The sequence below is a fragment of the Ahaetulla prasina genome, chromosome 2, assembly GCF_028640845.1.
Source record: "Ahaetulla prasina isolate Xishuangbanna chromosome 2, ASM2864084v1, whole genome shotgun sequence".
Lineage (NCBI taxonomy): Eukaryota > Metazoa > Chordata > Lepidosauria > Squamata > Colubridae > Ahaetulla > Ahaetulla prasina.
The window spans coordinates 250,573,071-250,586,206 of record NC_080540.1 but is presented as its reverse complement, the minus strand read 5'-3'; the positions used below and the strand labels follow the sequence as shown (position 1 = coordinate 250,586,206).

The 13,136-nt window shown below is 37.0% G+C and overlaps 1 protein-coding gene across 12 annotated transcripts in view; it reads right to left on the bottom strand.

Annotated features, from left to right (window-relative positions):
- The window catches only part of SEMA6A (semaphorin 6A), a 217,524-nt gene that overhangs the window by 80,023 nt on the left and 124,365 nt on the right, over nucleotides 1–13,136 (bottom strand). For all 12 annotated transcript variants that reach the window (XM_058165908.1, XM_058165916.1, XM_058165917.1 and 9 more), the window contains 5 exons: nucleotides 11,233–11,352; nucleotides 8,659–8,747; nucleotides 7,551–7,768; nucleotides 2,241–2,372; nucleotides 396–551 (listed from right to left, as the gene is read on the bottom strand). In XM_058165908.1, the coding sequence (XP_058021891.1) occupies nucleotides 396–551; nucleotides 2,241–2,372; nucleotides 7,551–7,768; nucleotides 8,659–8,747; nucleotides 11,233–11,352 (715 nt within the window). The remainder of the gene's footprint in view (nucleotides 1–395; nucleotides 552–2,240; nucleotides 2,373–7,550; nucleotides 7,769–8,658; nucleotides 8,748–11,232; nucleotides 11,353–13,136) is intronic.

The window sequence follows — 13,136 nt, the reverse complement described above, 5'->3', positions numbered from 1 at the left end:
ACTTAAAACATGTCATAATTGACTACTTTAATAGTCCTTCTATTTCAGAATTAAATTTCAAAATATAGTCAGTTCATTTTAAGACTGATTCTATTAAATCTCATCAAAGGCTTTTAAATAATTTGATCATTCTGTATACTTACTTCCTTTCCTTTAATACCCTGACTTCAGATTATTTTACAACAATATTTTAAGTAATATTGTTCCCAGTGCTGATTTTAGGGCCCCAAGAATGTCCTGTTTGCTTAATTATCTTTAATTCTCATTTTTGCTTAATTATCAATTATCAGTTAAAATCCTAGGTTATTGAGACATTTTCTAAATTAGAGTGCAATCCCAAATCTGGGGGTAGAACAGAATCCCTAGTGAAAGAAATAGGAAGAAAAGTTATTTACCTAACCATAGTGCGGAGAAACCATGGCTTGTTCACAACTGATGGTACTGCTTCATCCATGAGAGAATGTGTTTTGATGAAATTTAGTGTGTCATCTGGAAATTCATTGGAAGATGTGTATTTTTCAAGTGAACTGGAGCCTGCACAGGAACCTGGCCTAAATCAAAAACAGGTTGGAAAGAAATATGATTATGTTGCTTCTTAGTGCAAATATTCTGGACAAGCTGTTTTTATAAGCATCTGTTATTAGCTGAGAATGTGCCAGTGGCTTTGTAGAAGAAACCCAACCACACATAAGGCTTCCAACTGGCACTATCTTGTATTTTGTCTTTGGTCTCTAGAATCTTTCCATGATCCTAGCTCAGCATTCAGCAGTCACTTCCGTGAATATTAAATTTAGGACTATTAGTAAATATAAGCATATTTAACAGAATATTAAGTTTGTAAATTTCTATTTTGTAAAGATGTGCTCACAGTTCATCCACCCACATGGCACACCAACAAACACACAGTCTGGCAACGTTCTGTTTATTTTTAAGGCATATTTCAAATTTAAGTCTCTTAGAATTAAGATAACAATGTTGAATGCAGAAGAAATTTTTTACATTTCCTCCCCTGAAAGCCTAATATGAAGCTGCTTTAAATACACAGCTTGGAGGGTAAATGCAGTCAGCAGCAAAGAGCAAGCATCCTCTTTTCTATGCTTCCTAAGAATATTTTATTTTTGACAGCATGAAAACTTGAGCCATTAAAGCATTAATATGTAGGGGCTTTTAATAATAAGACACAGTATCATCTATCTTGGATTACAGTACAAATATGCTCATTTTATTCCTGGAATCTCCCCATATTTTATGGCAATTGGGCCAAAATAGTTATACGTTCTTTTCTTTTGCTGACTATGCCCTACCCTTGGTTCCTTTTTCTGTAGTTTTTTTCTTGTTTGTCCAGACTTTGAAATGAGGGGGTGGGGAAACTCCTGCAAATCAACATCAAACTGAATAACTACAAGTACATTTGAATTAAATATAAAAACTCTATATTCTTTATAAATTATAAGTGTGATATATGCAGTCACAATTTACAAAGATTACAGTATTGGACTATAAAAGGTCTCTACCATTACACAAACAATGTGTACATGATAAAACTGCAGAAGTTGTCATTAGAATCAGTGAAGGGCAAAACAGAAGTGACTAAATTTAAAAAAAAATCTAAGAAGAAAGAAGGTGAAACAAAAATGAGCAATTCCTCTCTGTAGGTCAAGATCAAAAGCAATAAATCAATACATTCATTTCCATTTGTATTGTAGTATTGCTTGGTTTCCCTTTTTAATAATGAAAATTATATCAATTATGTGTGTGAGTATATATATAGATATGATATAGATATGATTAAAAATTAGAATTAAAAAAGAATCAACCTCATCTTAGCTGACAATAAATGTATCATGTTTGCAGACGATCCTTTCTATTGCAGGAGCAATTAACATTCTGCCTATTAACATTCTGCCTATTAATGAGGATGACTGAAAATTATCTACACTGAGCCATTGTCATTCTATGCCAATTTTTTACCTTGATATTTTTGTTAGGAAAGTAATGAGTTTTCCTTTTCTAAAAATAAATTATACAGATTGGTTGCTTGCTTATCCTAATTTTCCTCATTTGCCTGACCAAATCCTTTATCAAGGATGAGAAGTCCTAGATTTGTATGAATCATACTGCTTACTTCTGCATTTGCCTCCAGTTCTTAACTCTTGCATTTACACTATATCTTAAGTCTCCAATGAAATGAAAACCAAAGGGCTTCCAGCAATTACTGTGCATGTAACAAAGAAATATACCTGGGTTTCGGCACTCTTTCATCAGGAACTGGTGTCCATATTGAATCTGGAGACTTTTGTTCTTTGAATCTTCCAGTAAATACACTGGCAATGTCGAGAATATCATAAGCGCAGACAGCAGAGCCAGGGATGCTGCAATGTGACATTTCCAGAAATAGTTACTCATTCTGAAATTATGCATTTTTTCTCTCTTTCTTTCTTTTTGGTCTGAAACATACAGCACAGAAGCCTTCCTGTCATAGGTCATTCATTTCTGAATCTTGCAACCTCTTGGCATTGACAGTAAAAGGTTGCCTTATGAAGACATTTCTATTGAAACATTCAGCGGGCAGCCAATTTCTATTAGTTTTCATCTTCAAAAGATTTAAAAAATATAATAGCACAGTAATAATTCTGATGACTCCCAAGATGTTGAGATATATTCCTGTAACTTGAACTAAGAAATTACTGTATTATCAAGTTATAAACTCTTTCTGGAAGAAACTGATGTTGAAAATTGAACACATGCTCAGTGTGATACTGTCTGAGACCTTGGTGATTATCTAGTTGAATTCTAGAAAACGTTCATGTGTCGGAGCAGGTATATTTTGCAGAGATGCACATTGCTCAGTCACAACCTATTTGGCTGTTGAAGTTGTGTCATTCCATTTTCCTGGATGTTTCTGGTTGAATTCCTATGAACAGGGATTTGCTTAATTCAGTCAACTGTAAAGAAGCAAATGCAGTTTCATCTTACTCCCAAATCCAATTTAAATTTAGATTATTTACATGTAACACAGTAATAGTAATCATCAAATATAATTACAGTCTTATACAAACACTTCTGGAAAAGCTTTTTTGTTTATGGTTTTCATGTATGAATTATTTATTGGTCTGTTTTTATTGCTTACTCAGTCTGCTACATTACTTTTGTGTCTGACTTAAGCTACATGTTTTTGATCAGATAATAAGTACTATTTACAAAGATGATATGATCAAACATCTAAACAGCTCCATAATTATGACTTGTACTTTATAAAATGTGACAAAATGCTAGAATCAAGAAGTTTACAAATGTAATGGTGGAAAGGAGTCTACTTCAGTAATAGGTGACAACAGGTCCAGATGGAAAGCCAAGTTCTTTACTAATTAAATTAATTCTGCAGGAACATTAAATCTGAAGATGGATTAAAGATGCAACAAGAAAACGTTTAAAAACCAAATTCTATCAAGTCTTTTAAATCCTTCTTCTTTTCCTTCTGTCTTTTTTTGGCTAAATACATTTTGAACAATGATTGCCTTCCAAACAAGATATGCCTATTCCTTGTTTTTGGCTTAATTGTATTTTCAATTCATGCCTTATACATTCCCAAAGCAGCTGCTTTGATTCAAAATAGGTCCTATTATGCCGTGTTGCCTGCATTTCATCCCAATGCAAAATGACAAGAGATTTATTATTAACATTGCTGAGGCCATCTTCTAACTTCAGGTAGCCATAATGCAGAGGTGTATTATGAATACACCAAAATATGCAATGAAGTTTGAGTATACTAACTCCCTTCCCCTTTCCTTCAGAGATCTTGCATAAAAAACAACATGGGAAGGAAATAGGTTTTGCCACAGTGCTAAATTTACTTTAATTAGTTAAAGTTTTCCACAGATTGTAAAAATAAGATATTTTAGTATTTTTCTATAAATGAAAAAGTGTAAGATGGGTTGCCAGTGCTTACACAAATTTAATTGATAAGGATATGCTTTTAATGCCTTTTACTATCTTTTACTATCGGATATCTAATTACTTAATTACCTGATCTCTGGAGGGCCAGGGACAGGGGTTATTCCTCTGCCCTGGTCCTATTAGACCTCTCGGCGGCGTTCGATACCATCGACCATGGTATCTTGCTGCGCCGGCTGGGGGGATTGGGAGTGGGAGGCACCGTATATCGGTGGTTCTCCTCCTATCTCTCCGACCGGACGCAGACGGTGTTGACGGGGGGGCAGAGGTCGACCGCGAGGGGCCTCACTTGTGGGGTCCCACAGGGGTCGATTCTCTCGCCCCTGTTGTTCAACATCTACATGAAGCCGTTGGGTGAGATCATCAGTGGTTTCGGGGTGAGATACCAGCAGTACGCTGATGATACCCAGCTGTACTTTTCCACCCCGGGCCACCCCAATGAAGTTGTTGAAGTGCTGTCCCGGTGTTTGGAAGCCATATGGGTCTGGATGGGGAGAAACAGGCTCAAGCTTAATCCCTCCAAGACGGAGTGGCTGTGGATGCCGGCATCCCGATTCAGTCAGCTGCAGCCGCAGCTGGCTGTCGGAGGCGAGTTATTGGCCCCAAAGGACAGGGTGCGCAACTTAGGCGTCCTCCTGGATGATCGGCTGTCGTTTGAAGATCATTTGACGGCCGTCTCCAGGAGGCCCTTCCACCAGGTTCGCCTGGTTCGGCAGTTGCGCCCCTTCCTTGATCGGGATGCCTTATGCACAGTCACTCATGCGCTCGTTACCTCTCGCTTGGATTACTGTAATGCTCTCTACATGGGGCTCCCCTTGAGGTGCACTCGGAGGCTTCAGTTAGTCCAGAATGCAGCTGCGCGGGTGATAGAGGGAGCTACGCGTAGCTCCCATGTAACACCGCTCCTGCGCAGACTGCACTGGCTGCCTGTGGCCTTTCGAGTGCACTTTAAGGTGTTGGTTACGACCTTTAAAGCGCTCCATGGCTTAGGACCTGGGTACTTACGGGACCGCCTGCTGTTACCACATGCCTCCCACCGACCCGTACGCTCCCATAGAGAGGGACTTCTCAGGGTGCCGTCCGCCAAACAATGTCGGCTGGCGGCCCCCAGGGGAAGGGCCTTCTCTGTGGGGGCTCCCACACTCTGGAACGAGCTTCCCCCGGGTTTACGTCAAATACCTGACCTTCGGACATTCCGTCGCGAACTGAAGACACATCTTTTTATTCGCGCGGGGCTGGCTTAAATTGGATTTTTAAAAGTGAAATTTTAGCAATTTTAAATGGGGTTTTAATTGACGGTAATTTTTAACTTCAGGCTAATTTTAAATAAGTTTTTTAAATGGTATTTTAACTTGTATATTTGTATTGTTGGTTTTATCTTGCCTGTACACCGCCCTGAGTCCTTCGGGAGAAGGGCGGTATAAAAATCAAATCAAATAAAATAAATAAATAAATAAAATAAATAATCCTATTATTACCTACTAGGAGAGAATTGCTCCTATTATTTTGTCTTTTTTTTTTGTTCTACATAGTAGAAAGCAAAGGATATAGCTACATTCAAGCCATCTGTTGTGCTGGGCATTGTACAAGAAAGGGATATCCATTAGAAGGAAGGAAATTCATGTCCATGAGGAAGGAGAATGATTTTCCTTGGCATGCTCTGTTTCCTTGTGATTCACAAGGAGTACAATCTGCTAGAGCTTGTGTAGGAATGCATTGTCCTGCCTAAAAACTCCATTTGTTTTTAATAGTGCCTGAGCAAAGGATGCTTGCAATGAGTTGTGTCAGACAAGTACTTGACAATTGTTTCACACACTGCAAAATGGTTAGGGCTGAAGCTTCAGTGACTCATGCCATTTAATTCTTACACACCACAAATTAGCACATCTCCTTTTCTGCATGATACACGAACTCCAAAAGTAGATACAATTTGCACAAGGAAAGTTCACAAAATTGCCTTCTCATATTTAAGAAAGGGGGGAAAATGCATAATTGCTCACCTATATGATCTTGCCACTATTATTAATTATGAACCAAACTATAATGCATGTCATATATTATTTATGCAATGTAATGAAGATGCTGTCTGAAATGGTTAATGAAATACTATGGTACTAATGATACAATTTTTGATATATTTCTTTCATGAAGAACAAAACTGTGTGCATTAGGACAGCTGCAGTTTTTCACCATTATTTGGCTTTGTAAAACTCCACCTTTTTTCCAGCAACATCATGATTAAATTCCTTGAATTGTTCAAAGGTTGAAAGAAAGGGGTTTTTTTGGCTCCCAAAAGCCTGCCATCTCCAAAATAGCCTGCTGATTTTGTTATAGTACATAGCCAGCTCATTGTAATACAATAATTGTTCAGTTTTGTCCATAAGCATCTTACAATATTTTATGTGTTAATGCAACAAACTGGAAACCCGATAAAGAATAAATAAAATGGTTTATATTTTGGAAGAAATGGTTATTGTGGAAATAGGTTCAGAAAGTTCGAAAAAGTTTGAAATGAGATCCTCAAAGAAAACTGGCTTTTCATGACATTTGCCCATCCCCTTTGCAGCTTCTGCCAATGTTCAGGAAGTGGGTTAAAATTAACTGTAGTGATTTAAAAGATGATTTTACAAAGAGAGGCCTGAATGGTAGAATAGATATCATCTTATTAAAAAATGGAGTCATGTTGTTTTTATTCTGGACACATACACTTTTCACTTTATACCCTTGTCAAAGGCCCCATGCAGCCACTGACAAACTCCACAAACTGAACATGTGTCATAGTGACAATGTTGTGCAGCCCTCCAGTATATGAATGAATTTTCATCTTCCTGTCTTCTGTTTAAGCACTAGTAGGTCAACACTAAAGGCTTCTCATGACAATTTAATTTGAAAAAGTGTTGTTTGTTTAAATTTTAAGTAGTAAGAATAACTTCAAGCAAACAGTAATCTGTGATTATTATCTATTCTAATCAAAGCTTGGCAAACCATAGTTCCTAGAGCCTGAATGTCATATGAGATGGCTTGTGATTAATTCAAATTTGGAAGCAGATATTATCAGTTGCCTTTTATGGTGTGCAAACGATAATACATGAAACAGGGAATAAATGAGTTCAACATTTATGCACCCTGAGTTTTAGCTACAGATTCACCATTGACAATTAGACAAACATGCATGTAAGCAATGCAGTGGAAGATTTTGACAAGTACTTTCAAAATATTTTAACTAAAAACAACAACAACAACAACAACAGAACTGCATTGCCAATACTTTTTCCTGACTTTTTGGATCTTTCTGAAATTTTAGGAGAACAGGCAGCTGTGCAAATTAGTAATAATAGATGATTTTCCTAATGGCTACAAAGAAAAACAGGAGGAAAACTAGTAAGTCTAATGTATTGAAAGACTTCCTTTTGGTGTATTCTTGTCAACTAAGTGTAAGCTGAAAGATCATAAAAAAGCTGAAAGATCACAAAATCAAGTTAAAGATGCTTTTACTGATATTTTATGCAAGTTAGTATTTAATAACTTGCTTCTCTTTATTTAAAGCAATATTATCAAGTGGGTTGAAAACAGTCATTCTCTTTTAAAGCCATTACCTGTTATAAGGAGTAGAAAAAGTTGCTAAGACAATGTCCCGGCCATTAACTTGGGTAACATCGGTAACTGCCTGCAGTATGTTGAAATAAAAATGCGAATCACCAGGTACTGAACAGTTCAATCGTGCCTTCAGGAAGGAAGTCCACTGCTTTTCTAGCACTCGTTGAGATCCACCCATGTCATTCTTGCAAACTCGAGCTACTCTGGGGAAAACCACCTGCAATGCGGAAAGGGGAATAAAGACTCTAATATATTTTTTACCAGAACTCTGCCTTTTCCTTCTTTAAAAAAAGCAGAATTGGCAGAACTGGGTGCTTAATTGGATCTCCAGTTTCCTATAATCTGTGACAAATAACAAACAGAACAAAATTCAGCTTTGGAACTGTGTGCTATGAAAGATAAGCTTCTGACATTTCACATCCAGCCATAAATCCTTCAGGAGATTCATTCTCAGCCCATGTAAAACTCATTTCTATGCAGGCCACTCTTCCTACAAACAAAGGGACATTCTGTATTTGCAATCCACGTGGCCCATACTGGCAGCCGGAATCCCATATCCCCAGCATATTTTATATAAAAAAATATGGAAGACTCATCAAGCTTTTATTCATGCTTTCTCCTTTTTAACCTTGTAAGCCTTTTATTGTGGAAATATTCCTTAAAAGGTCTTTTCAGTAAAGGCTTTCATTGTGCTTTATTACATGGCAAGACTGAAATTTCTCCTCATTTACTTCTGCTGTTCATAGGAAGGTCTTTCAAATGCAGCTGCTCCCTTGCTTTAAAGTCAGTCTTGCTGTGGATTATTTGGAGCTTTGAATTAAATCAATTTGCCATATGTTTTCCAGTTTAATGGCGGTACATTTTTTTAAAAAAAACTTTGTCGTCATTCCAAGCCAATGTATTTTATATTATATTTTCCCTAATCTGGTGCCCTTCAGATTTGTAGAACTCCCACTATCCCTAAGCCATCATATGAAAGGTGTTTTATATCAAGATAACACCATGCCTCATTCCTACCAAAATTTGGCATGAGCAGCAGACTCTTTCTCACAACAGTGACCTTGTTATTGTGATTTATAGCTCTCATTTCAAGGTTATTCTCCTTACCTTCCCCATACTGTGATATTCCACTGCAATTTCCCGAAAGAAGAAGTAGATATAGTTACCATAATCTACCGCATGAACAAAATATGGTTCTGAAAGAAAGAAAACATGTGCTGATAAATATAAACACTTCCATCAAACAGTACAATCAATCTAATCTGGATTGAATATTTTTCATCTGTTTTGTAGGATGTGTTTATTTTACCATACAGTTTGATTATAAATCAACAGGATCTAAGTAGGAGACTGGTCAGTCAGATCTCTGAAAGCCATTGAAAAGATCATATATATGCCACAAACAAATTAGCTTCATCCATTGACTATCTGTTGGTCATCATTTCAGACATAATTCTTATCTACAGAGAGAAACAGAGTGACCATAGGATGGACACATACACACACACACAGCAGTGAAAGCGGAATTGACTTATGACTTCCTGCCAAGTTCTCCACTGGCTTTCCTTGTAGGAACCTAGCAGGGAGCACTGAAAAATGACAATGATATGTCGGGTGAGAGCAGTAGTGAAACAGCCACAACTTTGCCAAATTTCAATGCCATGGGAGCCATAGGTCTCAAATTTTTGATGCCTTCTGTAAATTAACCCATTTGAGGAACATTGTTTCTAAAATTGTTGCCCAATGGTGCACTGTTTCACCCAATAGAAGGTTGCAAACAATCAAACAGACACAAGGGTATTTAGTTGTATACAGATTCAAAAACTTCAAAATGCTACAATTACTTACGTACCCTTATGTTGTCTGTAATGAAGCAATGGATATTGTATTCAAATGTAATTCTAATTTTGGCAGTGGATGGGTGACCAAATGAAGGCTAGGCTATTAAATATCCTATTTGACCATTCATTTAGATAGAATTACTTACCTATGTGGATGCGTGTACACACACAAATATACACTTGCACACGTGCACATACGCACACACACATACGGATGTAAATGGTGCTGAAATGATTGTATGATCTGAGACCAACAATTTAGACATGCCTCTTTCAGGTTAAAAGAAACAACTGCAAGGAGTTCTACTGATGAGATGAACAACTAGTGCTATATTCATGGGCAAGCATTTAGTTCAATAGTTTTTTCTGGGGGTGGGGGAAGTGAATTTCTGTATTGGGGAAAGAGAGGACACTTACTAGAACTAGAACTTCCTGGCCCTAGAATGAAGACTACAAAAGACTCTAACACTGTCTTGACAAATTATTAACATAAATATGATTAAAATATAATATGAAAAGTTTGAGATACAACAGTGTATGGAGATTCACAGAGATAGAAACTGGGGATTTTGATGGGAATTTTGAAATGGACTCACAAGGCTATACATATCTTCAACTTTTATACATTTAAAGAGATTAGAAATATGTGAACAATGTTTAATATCCCTAAATCACACTAAAATAAGCTGGAAAACCACATTCATAATATATATCTGGGGAGCAAATATTTGTCCTCCATTTCCAATGGAATCTTTTCTTTATTCTTGTCCCCACTGACCTGTCCTTCAATTATATATATTTTACCCTTTACCCATTTGTGAGAAAAATAATCCTTAACTCAGAGGGCAAAATAAACTATGTAGGCCCATAAATCAGACATACAACTATTTAATATGCATAATTTACTCAAAAAAAAAATATGGAACTCCAATTTTCCTTATTTGCAGACCCAGGATTATTCTTATCAAAGAGAATTAACAACATAGTAAAAAAACTGAAGTAATTAAGAAATGCTTATAAAAATGCAATATTTTCAAAAAAAGAACTGGAAAAAATATCATTTACAAACTATTCTTTCTCTCTCTCCCCCACTCCCCCCCCCCCGTCTCTGTGTCTCTCTCTCCTCCTCCTCTCTCTTTCTCCCCACTCCCTGTCTCTCTCTTTTGCATTTTTTGTCTATAAACAAAAGCCCCCCTTTCTCACAAAAACATAATGCTGCGTAGCATTCATTCATGCCACTGGAAAAGAATGAATGGCAACTTTTTTTTAACAATGAGGCTATTAAGAACATACAAATTACCTAATTCAGCAGCACTCATTCATTATTTCTTGACAATAAAATGGAGGCTCTGATATTCTATTTTTTATTGGTGTATCTCAACACTGCAGAACAAATTCTCCACACTTCAGAAAGCCTAGATTGCCTAGTGCCCCATCAGAGGGAAGAGATGATGGTGTCATCGCTGTTCTAAAATAACTCTTTACCCATTCCTTGTCCTCAATCTTTGATGAAATGTCTAGCCTTTAAAAATTAATTGGATGCTATCTATTTTGGTGGCTCTTGTGATTTTCTTTGAATACCTAGCAACTTAAAAAAAAATATCAGTGGAACAAACGTACTGTAAAAAAAAGGCAATTCAGTAGCTCTACTTGACAGAATGCATTGCTGAAATAAAGTACGGTTTCTTTGTGCTTTAAACATCTGTTCTTTGAACAATCACTAAACGTGGAGATTTTGAAGAAGCACAACAAAAGTAAGTAAAATAAGACAACAAGGCCTACAGAGAATCCAACAGTGTAATCCAAAATGTCCTCCTTTTTTCTGTAGCTCTTAATTTACCTTTCAACCATTTTGAATCATGTTTGACTGTCCGTAGCGTTGGGCTGTCTCCAAGGCTCCGATAAATCACAGCATCTATTGCAAGGAAATCTGTCACAGTGGCAGAATACAGCTTTCCCTCTTTTGGGGTGGAATTGGAAATCAGGGATAGGGAAGAAGGAAAAAAAAAAGAACAGCATAGTTGTATCTGCTAGGTAATCATGGAAACAGCTCATCCAAGGGGTCTTAAGTCATGAAAACTGTTAGGTTAGGGTAATGACCCATAAAAAGCCCTTCTCCCCCTCAGCACTCAAAAAGGAGGCAGAGCTGAGGAAGAATCTCTCTGGACTCTCCTTGGATTACATCCCACTTGAAGACTGTACGTATCACATGCCTGATCTAATCATAACAGTAGAATATATCAAGATATGTTCCTAGTAGTGCAACTAGATAATTTACAAAGACCTAACACTCTTGTATCCTTCCCCTTCACATCTACATCGTAATTCAAATATGGAGAAAGCAACTAATGTTAATAATTCTGACAGGAAAAACTATGCATTTGAAAAGAAAATGAATATAATACAGTGAATCTCTGAATAACTATGTTCTTATCTCAATTATTATTTTTAATTAAGAAGAAGGAATGCTCCATTAGTGAGTTATGAGGCCTGTAGGTTCCCAGCATATACGTATGCAAGAGATATTTGCTGCTTCTCTTATCACTTACAGTTCTGTGGTTATTTATCCAGCTCTGCCTAAATTTATTTAATTTATTTTATTAGTTATGTTTGCTGCCCGTCTTGCCTTGAGGTAAGTATGGGCAGCTCACAACATTAAAAGCCAATAAAATCACAAAAAATAAATATTTCTAATAACAATAAAAATTACAATTAAAAAGATGAGAAAGAAGAGAACAGAATGCACATGGTGGGGGGAACTGGGGTTTTCTCTTAATCTGTTAACAACCTCCAGTGTGATACACCCCCTTGTTGGAGCTCCAAATCAACTGGCAGAGCGATGTCTGGGGCCGGAATAGCTCAGGCTGTAAGGAGCCTGTTATTAGAACACAGTAGCCTGCAATTACTGCAGGTTCAAGCCCGGCCCAAGGTTGACTCAGCCTTCCATTCTTTATAAGGTAGGTAAAATGAGGACCCAGATTGTTGGGGGGGCAATAAGTTGACTTTGGCAATAAGTTATTTGGCAATAAGTTGACTTTGTAAATATACAAATAGAATGAGACTATTGCCTTATACACTGTAAGCCGCCCTGAGTCTTTGGAGAAGGGCGGGATATAAATGTAAAAAAAATAAAAAATAAAATAAAAAAATAAAATAAAAAAATGTCTTCAAATCCTTAAGAAATATCAGAAGGGTGGGAGCAGGAAAGTGGGAAGGAATGGTGGTCCCAAAAATCATGAGACATTCTTTTTGCTAATTCACCTATTTCACTGAGGAACTTTTAAAACCAAAACTAATTTACAGGATCTGAACCTAGCACTTAAAAGAGAAAGATGAATGATTTGCTTTATTGTGCTCTAAAAGTTTGAATACTTAAAACTTCTGTTCTGGAGCCCATTTCTATCTGCCCCACAGTAGGTCATCTTCCTCGCCTCCACTCTATTATATAGACAGCAATGCTGTTTCTGCTTTTTCTAATTTAGTCACCTCCAGGGATGTTGAACCAAAAATCTTATCATTCCAACCAGGATTATCATTGCTGCAATAAGTGATCCAATACATCTGTGGCAGATTGAAGAAGGCTATATGAGCAGTAAGTAAATCAACTATATCAGGGATGTCCAAACTTGGCCCCTTGAAGAGTGGTGAACCTCAACTCCCAGAATTCCCCAGCCAGCAACTTGCTCATATTTATAGCTCATGCTGGCTGGGGAATTCTGGAAGTTGAAGTCCACCACTCTTCAA